Source organism: Perca fluviatilis, chromosome 15 (assembly GCF_010015445.1).
Source record: "Perca fluviatilis chromosome 15, GENO_Pfluv_1.0, whole genome shotgun sequence".
NCBI classification, from domain to species: Eukaryota; Metazoa; Chordata; class Actinopteri; order Perciformes; family Percidae; genus Perca; species Perca fluviatilis.
The window spans coordinates 11,212,250-11,230,509 of record NC_053126.1 but is presented as its reverse complement, the minus strand read 5'-3'; the positions used below and the strand labels follow the sequence as shown (position 1 = coordinate 11,230,509).

Genomic DNA, 18,260 nt, shown 5'->3' with positions numbered 1-18,260 from the left:
CCTCTAAGCTTTTAGTCTTGTTTTCATTTTTGGTTTAAACAGCATGTGCAAGGCTGAGCGTTATAGAGCATAGGTTATGTTACAGTTTCAACGGTATGCTTTATCATTTCATTTTGTTAATTCAAAAGTAGACTTTAATAATCAGAGCTTGGAACTGGTTATTGTTATGGTGGGAAAATATGTCTATTTGTAGGGCTGTGTTTAAAAAAAAAAAAAAAAAAAAAAATCGATTTTCTGATTCAAATAGATTTATATTTGAATGATCCAATATCGTTTCATGAAATCCAGAATGGATCTGTGTATCATATGAAACTAGAATACCTGAGGAATCCATTGGTACAAACTATGGGGGTTAAGTAATGCTCCAAAGAGGGAAAAACTGGCATGGCCATTTTCAAGGGTGTCCTTGATCTCTCACCTCCAAAATATCCGAATGAATGAGTCACTCAATACTCACTGACTGTAGAGTTTGTAAAGCTTTTTTTCTTCTTTAAAAAACACTTTTCTTGCAGGTTGTTAGTGCTGTTTCCTTCCCTAACTCTTATCCTATTAGACTGGCTCATGTTTATACTGGTGTGCGAGTACTGTTATCTGGAGACAGCTGTGCTCATGGGTTGCTCTCACTGGTTGAGTTGTTTCCAGGCGTAGGCGGCTGGGAGGTGATACATTCCAAATCTGGAGGTCATAAAACATTCAACATAAAAATAGAAAGCCTCCAATTTCCACATTTTATACTATGTTGCCTGTCTGTGTCCCTCTCTATCCACTGTGTTTCCTTTGCAGACTGCCTAGGATTTTATTTTATTTTATATCTGCCTCTTGCTGAGAATATTTCTTTTCTATAATTTCTTAGGTACCACAGTATTGGTTAATCATTCAGCAAATGTGCATGCTAAATATCTAAATTGTGACCCTGTCAGTAGAAGGGAAGTAAGCAAGGAAAAGTGAGAGGATTAAGTCTCAACGTCTGCCACATTTGGCTCAGGTTTCCATCTTTCTGCTTAGCTATGCATCTGGAGGGAGGGAGGTGCTGCTAGAAAGAAGCTGGAAGAAGCAAGGATCAGATAGGAGGTGGAGTGAGAGAGACGAGGAAGAAAAATGGAGAAAGACAAAGCGTGCAAGAGAGTGTGATTTCCTGTAAAGTCTGTCTGCAGGGAGAAAACAAAATGAGGGAAGCCCACTTTAACCTCCAGTCATTTTGGAGTGAAAGTAAACCGACAGACCACACTGCTTTGACCACTTGCCCAAAACTGCAATTTACTTTCCATTTCCTCAACAAGTGCACGCAGTACGGATTCAGGCAAATTCTTTTTTTCCTACATAAATATTTTGTTATTTCTTCAGAAGGCAAAACTGAAAATGTTTTCTGTTTACCTTTGCTGCTTGTATCAGCACTGTATCCGGTGAGACACTGGTGGTGTGTTTTTGTGTGTCCCATTTGGCCTACTAGACTGTTGCTTGAGGGCTCATGGGATATTTAATTGGGATCTACAGTAGCTGTCTCTGGACTTCTTCTAGTGTCTGTTTTGTGCTAACAAACGTTAAATGTATATTCATCCTTACACAGTTGAAGAGGTTAAGAATGTCTCGCCCAGGGGAGAGTGACAAATGAACATGCAGAGAAGCGATAAGCCGGTTGTCCCATGCCTTGACTTTCGGCATTTTGTCATTAATAAGATGGCTGCATTGAAAAGGTGTTTCATTGATAACACATGTGAACGTGTGTGTTTTTGTGTGACTGACACCACACACAGGGCTAGATTTATCAAGCCGTTTGTGCCTGTTTCCAGGCGCTAATTGGTCGCAAAGACGGACGTAACCGATGCGGGCTATTTACAAACGCAAATTGGGGTAAAATCGCAGATTGTCTGCCACATGAGCGAGAAGAGACAAGTTGCGCTTTCAATATGCGTTCGTGGGAGGGTCGTGGGGAAAGTGGGAGTTCCACCCAAAAAGGTGGGAGGATAAGCGCAAAGTGCTCCTAATTATATATTCCGTGGTATTTACAAAGACTGTCGGTAAGAGCGCGCCTCTATTCTGGGGGGGAAATTCTTCGCCTCTTAAAAGCAGGTCTAAACCAGCCGCAATCGAGTTTCCTCGTAGACCTTTATGCCGCTGGTGAAATGGCAACAGTAATTTGAGCAAGACGAAGACATAGGCGAGGCTGAAAATATTTTTTACATAAGAATCACACTTTGTCAGTGAACACAACATCATTTAGCGTTACAGATCAAGCTGCCGTGCAATATTAGAGTTACTGGAAGAAATCAAAGATGAAATTGAATCTCCCACTCAGCGTTCACATCCCATTCCAGCAGTTGTTAAACTCCTCGCTACATTACAAATATTGGCATCAGGATCATTTCAAACAGTCATAGCATCAGCTGTGGGAATATCGCAGTCTGCACTCAGCCATATCATAGCACCAGTACCGCTTTGCTACAGCGCGATTTACGGTATAGTGGGCGGAGAAAGACGCTGATTGCCTGATGGGTGTCAGGGTTGATGAATACTACGCAAAATGTGGAAGCATAGCGTGCGCTATTACTGAACTCGCATAAACAAACGCAGCGCAAACTGCGCTAGTGTTTGTAAATTAGGCCCACAGTCTTTTTCAAGACACAAGGATGTCAACATAATCCATTCCTGACACTGACCTCTGTATACAGAAGTAATTAGAGTAATTCCCTCTGTTTTACTGCTCAGAAAAAATGGTGTTAAGTTCCTCAAATATACATCCTTGGAAATTAAATTCAGCAACTGCCCATCTACAATATGATGGGGAGAGTTATTCAAGGGTATGATGGGAAAGTTGAGCAAGGCAACTTAATGCAGTGTACTCTATTTAGTACTGAGTTAGCTTGTGTGGATTGAGAGGTTTTTTTTGCACAGCAAGCCCGTGTGTGTGTGTGTGTGTGTGTGTGTGTGTGTGTGTGTGTGTGTGTGTGTGTGTGTGTGTGTGTGTGTGTGTGTGTGTGTGTGTGTGTGTGTGTGTGTGTGTGTGTGTGTGTGTGTGTGTGTGTGTGTGTGTGTGTGTGTGTGTGTGTGTGTGTGTGTGTGTGTGTGTGTGTGTGTGTGTGTGTGTGTGTGTGTGTGTGTGTGTGTGTGTGTGTGTGTGTGTCAGATAATACTTTTATCTGCTTTAATATTTAAGTGCAACATTGTGGGGGTGTGTAAGGTGCAGATAATACTTTTATCTGCTCTAATATTTGAGTGCAGTATAGTGAGTGTGAGACTGTAGAAAGAGTAATGTCATGAAGTCGTAATTTTAATTAACAACAATTGTTATAATAGATTAATTGTAGATTTTTTTTTTTTTTTTAATTGGGCAAACACACACACAGCTCCCAGACTGCTCATAGAGTAAACTGGAAGTGAGTGAGTGAACAACACAAATGTCAAGTTTCAATTCAGTGTTTAATTAGTAAATTTATCAACATAAAAACAACTTATTTTGTGACTTTAAGATGTTTTCTGCAGACTACCATTCTTCCTCACATTGACCTTGCTTTCAAAAAACGCATGTATTGGAAATGGTATGAATAGATGATTGAATGGGTCAGCTTTTAGACTCTAATTGGCTCTGGACTCATCAATCAAAGAAGAACTTTTTTGATAATTTAGTTTTTATTAAAGCTGGGTTGGCAACAGTTTTTAATGATGACTCATTATCTTATGATCTGTTGGGTCCAAGGTTAAAAAATAAAAACGAGGCATTACAAAAAAACGATGTAATGTCTGTTTGCAAAACTAACTAAAATTAAATTATCGAGTAAATGTTCTTAGTTTTCGTCTTTGTCAATGTCTTTCACAGAGCAAATAACGTTATATCTTTCAGAGTCGACATTTCCATAGACCGGTTTTATTCAGTCTATGCTGTAGACCTGTATAGTTTCCGACTGGGAACCCAGAAATTCCGACCTTCCACGTCAAATTGAACACAACATGTCCATGCCCCTCGCCTGGCATCATAGCGGTACCGAAAGTCGGAAGAAAGCGGCAGAGTCCTATTTGATTATGACTGTGTCAGATAAAAGCAAGTGCCTCGCAGTGGAAGGTGGTTAAAATAAGTGGACAATTAAGGGAAAAATCCCATGAATTTTAAAGTACATTTGAGAAGCGCGCACAAGGAGGCTAACCTAGCTTACCTTAACAAGCCGTGACAGGGCGAGGAGAACGCAAAGCCCCCTTCCCCCGAAACAGAAGCTATAACCCCGGGCCGGTACATCGGCGACCCGATAGCTGCTGGTTAGTAAATACGCAGGAACACCAAAAGCGTGAGGAAGCGTGGGTTAATATGTGGATTGATACTGGGATGTCTAGCTACACAACTGTGAGTCGATTGACTTCAAAAAGTTCGCCACTTTACTCGACCCAAAGTTCAAAACACTTGTTTATGTCGGTCTTCTTTAGTCTGTTGGCTATTTAGGTTTTTTCCTGGCACGGTTACTAACACATTTTGCACTTACAGTACTGCTGCGTCTTGTGTAGACTGTTTACGTATTTGTGCTCATTATCATATGTACATTTTATGTACTGGTGTTATTGTTGAATACATTGTGAATACATATTTCTAAAATTGTATGATGTTTTTGTTGAGTTGTTATTATTACACAATACGTTTTTCTGACCTTTTTGAATCTTGCCCCTGACAAATAACCCATATTACAAAAAAGACTAAGACTAATAAAAACTAAACTAAAACTAAGCATTTTCAAAAAATAAAAACTAAACTAGCAAACCTGCTTTAAAAACTAATTAAAACTAAACTGCATTTGAAAACAAGAAGTCAAAATGAAATAAAAATAAAAACTAATGAAAAATGCTAAACTATAATAACCTTGGTTGGGTCTTGTGCGGGCCTACTGAGTGCTATCCTAGTTTCACCACATTAAAACAGTATTAATCTTTTAACATAAAGGCCTTTTGATAGCCCTGCCTTAAACTTGGCTAGAAACAAGGACGTGTGTGTGTGTGTGTGTGTGTGTGTGTGTGTGTGTGTGTGTGTGTGTGTGTGTGTGTGTGTGTGTGTGTGTGTGTGTGTGTGTGTGTGTGTGTGTGTGTGTGTGTGTGTGTGTGTGTGTGTGTGTGTGTGTGTGTGTGTGTGTGTGTGTGTGTGTGTGTGTGTGTGTGTGTGTGTGTGTGTGTGTGTGTTTGTGTGTGTGTGTGTGTGTGTTGGTCACCTGTCTTCAAGATTTTGTAAATCTCACTTGTGCTCATCCAGTTTTCTTGAACTTAAAATAAATAAACTGACATTGGCTTGATAAATTATAGTTTAATAAACAGTTTCCAACACTACAGAAATTATACAAAACCGTAAATGTAATGTATTTTCTTTTTTTGTTTTAAAATTTATACATTATCAGTGAAGTCCTTATCAGTCTCTAGAGCCTTTTATTTATGTTTTTATTTCAGACACAGGATGAATCGGCAGTTAATATTACATTATATATTCTGCAGCATGGTATTGTTGCATTAATGAAGCCTGGAGCATTAGAAAAGTGTTGCACCAATACCACTTTTTTTAAGACCCAAGTACAAGTACTTACATTTGGGTACTCACCGATACCGAGTACCGATATGAGTACTTATGTAATAATACCTCTGGGGTCTGAGGGGGTTTTCAGACACACAGATGATTTTGGCCTGCTCTGATATTGTTGTCAATTAGAACAAAGCAGTGTTTTCAAAGTACCATGCCTTTTTTTCTAATCAAAGCTTAGTTCCCATGGGCTGGACATTTTCCCTGAGCTAGTGTCAATAAAATAAATCATACCATGCCTGATATCAAAATACTGAGTAAAGTTTAGAAAAAATGAAGAACGCAAATCCTGATGTCATTCACATGCATATTAAGTAGCCATCTGTTACCAGCTCCAGCGGAGAGGATGGTTTGTTTACGCCAGCATTTAAGTTCACAAGATTTTGTCCAAATTTTAAGACTTGTGGCGAACTATATAAACAGTTAGACTACCAACTAACAGCTTTTGTTTTAGCTTGTTTGTAAAAAACAAAACAAAAAAAACCGGAACAGATTGAAGTATTGCTTTTTCATGTTTATGCCTGTTAAGCTGATGATAGACATAATGCTGACATTGCTACTACAAATATCAGTGGTGAAGCTTATGGGCAACAGGCTGCTGATTTTTTTTACAAAGTCATGCAGCTATGGAAACACTTTCTGCGAGGTGGTGAAGGCTGGGATTCTCATACCCCGGCTCCAGTACACTGAAAATCAATCAACCAACATTTATTTATATAGTATTTTACAGCATCCAGCAGGTATCCGAAGTGCTTTACATCAGGAACCAATAATAAAACAACATATCATACAATAAAAAGAAGGAAACAGAAAACTGTAAAATCAGAAAAGGTTACATAGAAACAGGAGAGTGAAATTGTCACACCACTACTACGTATTAAAAGCCATTCGAAATAAATACGTTTTGAGATGTCAAAGCCCAGTGTTAATGACTGACAATTGCTGGTCGCCAAGTGCAATCATGTATTGGGTAAGAGCCTCTGTTATTTTTACTGCCAAAAATATGCAAATGGCTGGCATTACTCCTCTTCCGCCTGCCTACATGCTCGAGGGAGAAGTTAATATTACGCTGCTATGATATGGTATTGGGTGTGGGAGTATCGGAGTCATTTTATGATTACAAGTATGAGTACGTGCGCACGGTATGGGACCAATACCCAATACTGGCAAAGGGTATCTGTGCATCCCTACTATAATATACAATAAAAGCCCTTTTGCTCATTTCAAATACAATTTAAGGAAATGGAGCTTTAAAGCTCCAAATGTCCTGAAGTATTTCGGCTTTCATCCCAAGCATGTCATATCAAGTCTTTTTTATCTCAATTTTACATGAACACCATTTCATAAAAAGATAATATAATGCACAATAAAATTAACCATGGAGGCAAAACAAAGCATTCAACAGCACAACCCCTGGCCATCGATCAGTGTGCCGGTGCTGAACTGCCTGAATCTTTGTTTCTAATCAACTTATAAGTCCTGCTGGCTTCATGCTCCTCATCGTCTTTGAAAAGCACTACCATCACACCTTGGTTTAGACAATCTAAACTCTACTTTCCCGATGTATTAGAAAGTATAAATAAAAGAAATAACAATACAAATATGCAGATCGCCAAAGCAACATCACCCCCATTATTTTGTCTGTTTTCTTGTCTGTAGTTTTGTAGTCTGCAGCTTTGTTGGTTAAAGGAGTACGGTTTCTGGGTCACAATATACAACAGCAGTATAAGGGAAGCAAGGTCACCCCATGTGTTTCTGATGTGTGAAACCTCAGTGTTACTTCCATAGAGGTTTCTGAGATGCAACAGTTGCTGTTGGTTTGCTCCCACAGAAAACTCTCTGATCTGTCTCAGGAGGTTAGTAGTGATCTGGTAGGTATGAGTTGGATCATAAGGTCTCCCCTGATGTTCAGGACCCTCATAATGTTGTGTGATATACACTTGATCTATCTGCAAAGCTTGCCCTACTATGTTCTGCTCCCTGACACGAATTATGATCCTGTCCCTGTTTCCTCCCATATCCTCTGTTGGGGGACGGACAACATAACGTGGGAGTGGCATGGATGTTTCTTGATGGAGATTGCCAATAGTGTAGTATCTGTATCTATTTCCCCAAGGCAGTCGGTCCAACAGCCCTTCAAAATTGCCATAATGATGTGAGCCATAATCTCCACGGTTAGGGTCAAAGGTCAGGGATATATTGTTGTTATTGTCGATATCAACTGTGTTGGCAAACCAGTAGAGCAGCACAAGGCTGTGTTTGGGCACAGACTGGCCGTAGTTGATATTCTTTAAATCATTGATTGAATTGAGCCTTTGTACAGCGGACACAGAAGTCAGGGTGAAGAACAGAGCTACACAGCAACTCGTGGCTCTTCCTGACATCTTCATCATCCTGTAAAGATATTTAAAAAGTTATTTTCCCCATTAGTCATCCATGCTAGGGCTGCACAATTAATCACAATTGTATCGAAATCGCAATATGGACTAGTGCAATATCCAAATCGCTAGGGCGCGCAATATTTGTTATTGGAAAAATGTGTCAAACCATTTTGAATTAAGTATTGTGGTGCTGCAGAGATGTCCCGGCCTACAAATCGTATCCTATAGACTAAAGAAAAAAAAAATCTTTGTTTGGTACAGCTCCTTGCAAAAATCACACTATAATCATTTTAATTTCTTTCAATGTTAATAATTTTCAATGAGAATAATGATACAAAAATGATAATTCACTCCAATATTGTTAATCATATCGCAATATCAGTCAAAATAATCGCAATTAGATATTTTCCTCACATCGTGCAGCCCTAATCCATGCTGTACATTCTCAATCCATACATGTATCTATAACTAGAGATTAATTATTTTCATGATTGATGATTTGATGAAGAGCTCATTCTAACATCTAACAGGGTGACAATTAAAGGTCTGTCTTAAAACAATTCTTCTGTGCTTTGTCCCATATCAGTTATTGTTGACAAATATATTAGTGTGTGGTGTATAAATGAACTTAACTTGCACTTACTACAATGATGGTAATAATTTAATGAATAAGTGTCTGTCTGTGTGTCTTCTCTGTATCTGCTATTTGGGTTACTTACCTTTACACAACTATTAACTAAAACAACAAGTATGTATGTATTGAGTTGATGTAAATTAATGCTTTTTAAAAAAAATTTTTTATCCGATTCATCGATTAATCGAAAAAATAATCGACAGATTAATCGATTATTAAAATAATCGTTAGTTGCAGCCCTAATATAATATCTGACCTTTGTTCACAATGTACCATCGCAATGTATCTCATGTGTCAAATTTTAAAACATTTATTAACAACATAATGCAACAATAACATATATTCAGTCAATTGGAAACTTGACAGTTTATCAATAAAGTAAAAAAGTTTGAGACAATGCCAAGGGCAGACGCTTCGCAGCACAGCGGTGTTTCCACTGCCTGGAAGACAACGGTTAGGGTTAGGTGCAAGGGGTAAGCTTCGCTTCAGAAGTCCAACCTCCTATGGCGCCATTTTGATGCTACAAAACGATCACCTCCCTTTAGCATTCCACTGATTGCCATTCATTTTGATGTAACTTTGACAGCGAATAACTTTACATCTGAAGCGTTTAAAGACTCTATTTGCCCATTGTTTATTTCTAAAGACACACGACAATGTATAAAAGGCTCCATTATCTTGTATCTCACGTTATGGCTCCGTAGCAGAGGTTTTTGTAAAAATAGGCTAACGATTGTGTCACATAGTAGAGGAATTACCGTATAGTACAGGAGAAGCTCGCAGGCAGTTTTGACTTGCATTCGCTGTTTAAGTTTAATTACTAATGTTAACTAGCATTTTAGTTAGCAATAATTAGCCTGTGTCCATGTTATCTCCTTACATATACCTACGCTCTCCGTCTCTGTAAGATTGGGAATGATTGAGATTTCTCTTGGCACAGCTACCAGAAGACTTACAACTTTCAGACGGGTTGCTCACATCACATCTACGTCTTTGAGCTCAGTTGGAGACTGCGCAGTAACGCTCAGCGCTCACCGGAAAAGTGCTTCTAATATCCTTCACTGGTCTCCGTCCAGAGCAACGGGATCTGTTGGTCCATTCTTATATACGGTCCATGGTTAGGTGCCTTGAAGACGACGGTCGCAGCGCTTCCTTGAAGGCAGGGGTTGGGTGCTTAAAACACCTTGAGCCAGCACAGCGACAGAGCAGCACAGAGAACAGAGAGGGCGATTCGGCAGTCTAACTTGTTGCTCTCTCTAATATAACCAATATGAGCTGCTCTGTTTAGGCTACAAAACGTTCATGCAGGCTGAAATTCAACGTGCGGTTTTGTCGCGATGAAGCTATAAGCAGAAGGAATCTCCGCTAGCTGCTAGGCTAATGTGCAATGGTAAACACACAGAATATGGTACACGCACAATCGCACATAGCGGAGCTTGCAAACTGTGTTTTACTTTTTTTTGTCGACAACGCGAACATTGTCAACATAACTCACTGGAAATCCAAAATACTTCCACACCGGCGACTTCAGTGAAAGAGGAGGGGGTTCAAGTTCTGCCAATGGGTCTGCAGCATCTGCAGTTGCCATGCTTTCTTTTGACTGGCTGTAGCTAAGTTAGAGGAAGTTGACTCTAAGCACTTAAACACCTTTTTTTCCGCTTGGCAAGCCGACCAGACGTGACATGGGGGCATGGCAGCATCGACGATTCCATTTTTTATTCGAAATTCAAGATTGTGACTTAATTTTGGTGACACCCTTACAGTCCTCATTCAATGCAAAAATAATTTCTGTTTATCTGAAGTTAATGTGAGGCTTCAGCAGCCTGAGTTAATCAAATTAAGTGAGTATATATTAAAGTTAGTCTTTTTAGTAGGGAATTCCCTCTTTGTGTTTCAATAGACAGTGTTTCCTTGTTGAGCTATGGTAAAGGGATAGTAACAAGGAGAGGCGAAAATACTCACAAAGAAGACTTGGGTTAAAGGATTCACCAATTGGTAGAAAAGTGCCACGGTAAACACTAAACAAAACTACAATCAGAAAATTAAGAGAACTCACTTGCGTTAGTCTGCTGCCGTCAAGTATCTGATCTCTGTGTTTGTGTGAGAGTAGGTGGAACTCCTTTTAGGTTACCGTTTCCCTGTAAATGAAACTGACAAAAGAACAGTTGCTGGTGTTTACAGAAAGTTGCATAATACAGCTGTTTAGATCAAACAGTCTACTGTATTGAAGAAAAGAAAAGTAGTACTTCCTTCTTTCCTGTTTGGGTTTACCAGTCATGTGCTTGTAGAAATGCAAAAAGCTGATTATTTTTATGTACAGTTGTCAGAGGAATGAGTCTGTAAAGAGAGCAGTCATCCTGTGAGTAATGGCAGTGAGTGTGTCCAATGAGGTTATACAAATTTCTGTCCCGATTTTTATCAAATTTGGTGGAAGGGTGTAGCATGGGCCAAGGAAGAACCCATTACATTTTGGAGCAGATCTTATTACTTTTAATTATTTTTCACTTCACAAGTTATTTCTTCCATTATTCATCCATACTGTACATTCTCAATCCATACATGTATTTGTAACTAGAGATTAATTATTTTCATGATTTGATGAATAGCTCATTCTAACATCTAACAGGGTGAAAATTAAAACAATAGTCAGGTGGCCATATGAACATTGAAACAGGTTTAGGTTGTTTTTATTGTTCCTCCTGCTCATACTGAGCAGTAAGGGTTAGGCCAGTATAAGGAACAAATCTGCAGTCCTCTAGGGGTGTCACAATTCTCCAAATCTTCAATTACATTTTTGATTCTAAGGTCACGGTTCGATTCTTGATTTTTACATTTATTTTTTTTAAAGCGCAGGTTACTATGCCATTTTTAGACAAGACTTTTATGCAATATAATATCTGACCTTTGTTCACAATGTTCCACACTACATTGTCAAATTTAAAACATTTAGTAACAACATAATGTAACAATAACATATATTCAGTCAATTGGAAAATTGACAGTTTATCAATAAAGTAAAAAAGTTTGCGACAATGCCGAGGGCAGACGCTTCGCAGCACAGCGGTGTTTGGTGTTTTAAACCGCCAACGTCGTCTTCCAGGCAGCACTGCCTGGAAGGCAATGGTCACGGTTAGGGTTATGTGCCTTGAAGTCGACGGTCGCAGCGCTGCCTTGAAGGCAGGGGTTGGGGGCTTTAAACACCATTGAGCCAGCACAGCGACAGAGCAGCACAGAAAACAGAGAGGGCAACTCGGCAGTCTGCTAACTTGTTGCTCTCTATAACCAATATAAGCTGCTCTGATTAGGCTCTGTTTTATTTTGATAATAAGCTCATTCTAACACCTAAGTAAGTAAAGTTTATTTATATAGCACCTTTCACAGATACAAATCACAAATTCACAAAGCTTCACAATAAAATAAAACGCAATAAATAAAAGCCATAAGAATACAAAGGAAAAACCTAAATACATAAAAACCCTCATCTAACTAAAAGAATCAACAGAATTTAAACGATGTTAAGAGAGGGGCTGTGCATTCCACAGCCTGGATGCCACTGCTTGAAATGACCGATCCCCTCTGGTCTTAAAGGGAGTGTGGGGAACCACTAACAGCCTCTGACCTGATGACCTAAGACTGTGGCTGGGAGTGTGAATGATATGATGACAATTAAGTCTGTCTGAAAACAGTCAGGTGGCCATGTAAACATTCAAACAGGTTTTTACTTATCATTCCTTCTGCTCATTCTGAGCAGTAGGAGTTAGGACAATATTAAGAAGGAATCTACAATCCTCATTTTGTACAAAAATGTTTTTTGTAAGTTTATCTGAAGTTAATATGAGGCTTCTGCAGACTGACTTTAATCAAATCCAGTATCTTCCAAATGTACTGTTTATTTAGTACGAAATGCTCTCTTTGTTTTAATAGACAGCATTTCTTTGTTGAGGTGCGGTGGAGGTTTAGTATCTCAAAGAGGAAAGAAAAGACTTAAGTTAAATGCTTCAGCATTTGTGTGGAATAGTGCCACGGTAATTACTTAAAACAAGAAATCAAATGAGAAAATAGGAACTCACCTGAGTCTGCTGCTGTTGGGTTTGTGATCTGCGTTTGTGTGAGAGCACGCACAACTCCTAAGTTATCGTTTCACTGAAAATGAAACTGGCAAAATAAGTGTTGCTGTTGGTTTCAGGAAGTTACATAATACAGTGGTTTGGTTTAAACTTCCTTCTGAATGTAAGAAAAGTCATGTATAATGCCCTGTCAGTGTTGCCATGGTCCTTGAAAAATGCAAAAAGCTCATTTATATTCACAGTTTTTAGAGGATTTATTCTGTAAAGAGAGAAGTCACTATGTGAGTCATCTAGGAATTTTATGAGCAGGCTTAGGAAGGAAACTAGCCTGCACAAGTCCAAGTTTGACAGCGAGTGTGTCGTTTGGACTGCAGAGTGAGAATCAAGGCGATTAGTAGTAGTGCCTGACTTATTATTAGCCAGTATTCACTTATCACAGATCAATTTAATTAAAAATGTTATACAAATACTAATTTGTTCTTCAAAACTGATAACTCCAGATATCCATAGTAATCTGAAATGCATTTGAGCCTCTTATGTAATGTCTGTAGAACTAAGGCATAGTTAAAGTTGTCTTCATGATTTTGCACATCTATCTTGTAGGGGTGGGAATCACCAGAGGCCTCACGATACGATATCATCACGATACCTACGTCACGATACGATATCATCACGATACCTACGTCACGATACGATATTATTGCGATTTTAAACATATTGCAATATTCTTCGATATATTGCAATGTACTACCTTTTTTCCAACTTCAAATTTTTCCCAATTTCAAATTATGTCCCCAAAGGACAATTTTGTCAACATCTGTTTTATCTAGAAAGATACATTTCTCTGTTTGTTCATCTCACTTCAATTTTATTGCTGCAAAATGGGATTGTCAAGCAGACAAACTGACCAACACATATATCATAAAAGATCGATACTTGGCATCTGTGTATCGATACAGTATTGCCACGAAAAATATCGCGATACTATGCTGTATCGAATTTTTCCCCCACCCCTATTATCTTGTGCCTATCCAGTTTCTTCAAACTTAAAATAAAAACACTGACATCATTCTGATAGTTTAACAACACTACAGAAATAATACAAAAACATACTGTAAGTAAAATCCATTCCTAGTTGTTTTTTCTTCCTTTTTTTTTTTTTTTTTAAAGCTAATGCGTTTATAAGTGAAGGCTATCCTTAATAGACCATAGAGCCTTTCACTTATCCGTTTCATTTATCCATCAGTGCAGTTTACATTCTCTTCATCTCTATCAGACACAGAATGAATCATCAGTGTGTTATTACTATTAGATAATACATTCTGCAGCATCATATTTTTGCATGAATGAAGCCTGGAGATTTATGACCATGACAGAGCAGTGTCATAATACACAATAAAAGCCATTTTGCTCACTGCCAACAGGCCTACTTTTAGTAAATAGAGCTATAAAGCTTTGAACGTCCAAAGACTTTCAGCCCTTCATATCAAATGGTTTGAGATGGGTCATTTAAAGAACTCACACAAGCATGCTACATAGGGCTGCACGATATGAGGAAAATATGCGATATGCAATGTTATTGAATATTGCGATAACGATATTACTTGCGATAAATAAACAGATATCAAAGTATACTCCGTTCTGCTTTCAGTATTCTGCTAAAATACAACCCATTGCTTGTTGAATTTAACTCTCAGTGCAAGAAGGAGCGCTACCGCAGGTCCTTCATTCCAGCAGCAGTCAGACTCTTTAATACAACCTCATAATGGAGCACTGCTAGCTGTTTCTGCAATATGAGCCAACACTGGACAATGTTTTGCACTATGCACATTTATCTATTTATTACTCTGTGTCACGTCCAACTGTGCAATATGTCATCTCTATTCATTCGCACCTTACTCATCTGTATATCTGTGTTTATATACTGTCTGTTTATATAAAGGTTGTTTATTGTGTAAATACGGTGTTATTATTATTGTTATTATAACTAATTATATTCTATTTTCCATTTCCTATAGTTTATGTATATTTTTTTTCTTCTATGTCTAATTAATGTGTATTTGTGTTATTCTGATGTGTGTAAATTTTTCTTTTGAACTGCTGTAGCACAGGAATTTCCCCAGTGTGGGATTAATAAAGTCTCTTATTTTAAAACAAATGAAAGGAAATCATTTCTAACATTCTTCTATTGAAGAATGTTTACCAGTTTACCTGGATAAATAAAGGTTAAATAAAAAATAAAAAATGAACACATTGAATATAAAACGCACCGCTAAAAAAGAATGAGATTACATTTAAACGTGCAGTTTTCTACTGATAATTTCTTTCAACTAAAACAAATCAGTTTTGTGTCTATCGCGATATGTCGCAGCCTTTTGCGATGTGTATATTGCGCCAGTTGATATTGCAATGACGACTAAAACAACGACATATTGTGCAGCCCTAATGCTATACTATATCTTAATCTTAACTAGGGATGCCACGGTACCAAAAATCTAGTAGTCAGTACCGATACCGCCAAAAGTACACAATACCCGATACCAAAGTCGATAGCACGGCGTGTAAACAATGTCTCATGTCACTCTTTTTTTCAGTTTTTTCTTTCACTGTTTTGGAGTGGAGGGGGCAAGGAGAGCATGATTTGCATGTAATCTGGAGAAAATGCCAGTCTTCTAGACCCACGGCCCACTGTTCTGAAGCCTGGCAACACCACACAGCCAGCGTACAGTAACGTCTTCCATGAGTTCACATGGAACTCCCTGACCGCAAGCATGTTTAGTTAGTCTGTTTCTCTCTGGCGTTGTTGTTTTTCACATAGAACCAGGCTGGTTAAAGTTAATTTAACTGATGATAGAGGTCCGCTAAAACAAGCGCTAAAGTTAGCTAATGTCAGCTATCGGAGCTAATGTTTGTCTGTGACAGACAACAGCAGAGAGAAGCAGACTTTACCTTCGGTTTGCGAGCTCCATGCTACTGTAGAAAAACAAGTACCGTCAACGTTTTTCAGAATTTTGAGACAGATTTGGTACCAAAGTACCGGGTCTTGTGACATCCCTAATGTTAACTATACAATAATATACTACACAATACAAGTATACATAGGAAGGACAAACCATAAACAGAACAACACCTGGCCATCGTTCGGAGATACTGATGTGTCGTAATTGCCTGAATCTTTGTTGCTATTCAACTTATAAGTCCTACTGGCTTCATGGTCCTCATTGTCCTTGAAAAGCACCACCATCACACCTTGGTTAAGACAATATTAATTACTATCCCTCATTTATTGCCATGTACTTTTCCCAGTGTATTAAAAAATCCAAGAATAAATAAACAAAATAAACCAAATACAAGAAATAATGCAGATTGCCAAAGCATCATCATTCCAATCATTTTGTCTTTTTTCTGGTCCGCTGTTTTCTGGTCCGCCGTTTTCTGGTCCGCCGTTTTCTGGTCCGCCGTTTTCTGGTCCGCCGTTTTCTGGTCCGCCGTTTTCTTGTCCGCCGTTTTCTGGTCCGCCGTTTTCTGGTCCGCCGTTTTCTTGTCCGCCGTTTTCTGGTCCGCTGTTTTCTGGTCTGTAGTTGTTTTCCGGTCTGTTGTTGTTGTTTTGAGGTGTGTGGTTGTTTTCTGTTCTGTTGTTGTGTTGGTTAAAGGAGTACCTTTCCTGGATCACAATAAACAACAGCAGTCCAAGGCAAGCAAGTTCACCCCATGTGTTTCTGATATGGATATCATCAGCGTTACTTCCATAGAAGCTTCTGAGATACTGCATTGGCTGTTGGTTTTCTCCCACAGAAAACTGTTTGATCTGTCTCAGGAGGTTAGTAGTGATCCTGTAGGTATGATCTGGATCATATGTCCTCTGATGTTGGATATGTTGTGTGATATACACTTGATCTATCTGCAAAGCTTGCCCTACTATGTTCTGCTCCCTGACAAGAATTATGATCCTGTCCCTGTTTCCTCCCACATACCCTGTTGGGGGACGGACAACAAAAGGTGGAAGTGGCATGGAGGTTTCACGATTGAGATTGCCAATAGTGTAGTATCTGTATCTAATTCCTCGAGGCAGTGGGTCCAGCAGCCCCTCATAGTTGCCATAATGATGTGAGCCATAATCTCCACTATTTGGGTCAAAGGTCAGCCTTATGACATTGTTCTCATCAATGTCAACTGTGTTGGCAAACCAGTAGAGCAGCACAAGACTGTGTTTGGGCACAGATTGGCCATAGTCGATTTTCTTTAAATCATTGATTGAACTGAGCTTTTTCTGTACAGCCGACACAGAAGTCAGGGCGAAGAACAGAGCTACGCAGCAACTTGTGATTCTTGCTGAAATCTTCCTCATCCTGTATAAATATTAAAAAGATATTTCTGGCATTATTCATCCATACTGTACATTCTCAATCCATACATGTATTTGTAACTAGAGTTGCTGATTATTTTGTTGATAAATCTATTTTATATTCTCTTATTTTGATGAATAGTTAATTTTAACTTCTAAAGTTTAGGATGACAATTAAAAGTCTGTCTTAAAACAATAAGCAGGTGAACATTGAAACAGGTTTTACTTGTTATCGTTCCTGGTACTGAGCAGCAAGAGTTGGGGCAGTATCAGGAAGAAATCCACAGTCCTCGTTTTGTGCAAAAATATATTCATAAGTTTATCTGAAGTTAGTATGCAGCTTCAGCAGCCTAAGTTAACCTATAATCTTCCAGAGTTGGTCTATTTAGCAAGAAATCCCCTTTTTGTGTTTGAATAGACAGCGTTTACTTGTTAAGTTGCTGTGGAGGAATAGTGACACAGAGAGGGGAGAACACTGACAAAACATGAGTTAAATGCTTCGCCAATAATGTGGAATAGTGACACGGTAAACATTAAAAACAGAACTAGCAATCAGAAATTAATAGAGCTCACCTGTGTTAGTTTGCTTCCGTCAGGTATCTGATCTCTGTTCGTGTGCAGTAGGTGTCAATCTTTTTAAGTTACTGTTTCCCTGTAGATTAAACTGGCTAATCAAGTATTGCTGGGGGTTCAAATAAGTTACATTACTTCATTCCTCCTTATGTATGTGTGGCTACATTTTCTAAATTCAAATTTTCATTGTAGTGTTTCCATTGAAGGTTTAATATTTACTCTCATCTTATGTGTACCAATACTGCCTTCTTAAATAGTAGTGTCCTACCCCAGTATATATCTGTGCATGGGTGTAACCATGGTAGACATTGGGGAAGTCCAAATGAGAGTCCTCCCTCAGAGTGCATCACTCTCTGGTAACCTAGCAACATAGGGAGTGACACTCTAACAGCCAATCATGTAACCGTATCAGTACCATGGTTGTGTTGACATTTCTGCTTTTATAACTGAGGGGATTATAATCAGAGGAAGGTTAAGTTTAAAATAAAAATGTTTAAATTTAATATATTTTTCTCCTGGTCCTTATTTTAAATAGGTCATAAAAAATATCAATAATTATCGATATCGACCGATATGAAACACTTATATCGTGATACAGTTTTCAGCCATATCGCCCAGCCCTAATGGGGAGCACACTCTACTGGGTGAACTAGAGCTCACCACTAGCTAGTTGCTTTTAGTCTGAGGCTGTGAGATGGCCACGCCCCTTCATTTGAAT

General features: G+C 38.7%; 2 protein-coding genes across 6 annotated transcripts in view; one reads left to right on the top strand and one right to left on the bottom strand.

The window, feature by feature from the left end:
• LOC120574065 (septin-9-like) overlaps positions 1-18,260 on the top strand; it is a 91,201-nt gene that overhangs the window by 33,212 nt on the left and 39,729 nt on the right. The window lies entirely within an intron of this gene.
• On the bottom strand, positions 5,261-17,800 carry LOC120574068. The gene is made up of 3 exons (XM_039824112.1): positions 17,543-17,800; positions 16,501-16,973; positions 5,261-7,466 (listed from the first exon to the last, which is right to left on the bottom strand). The coding sequence occupies exons 2-3, from the start codon at positions 16,970-16,972 to the stop codon at positions 7,093-7,095; spliced, it is 846 nt and encodes a 281-aa protein (XP_039680046.1). The 5' UTR covers position 16,973; positions 17,543-17,800; the 3' UTR covers positions 5,261-7,092.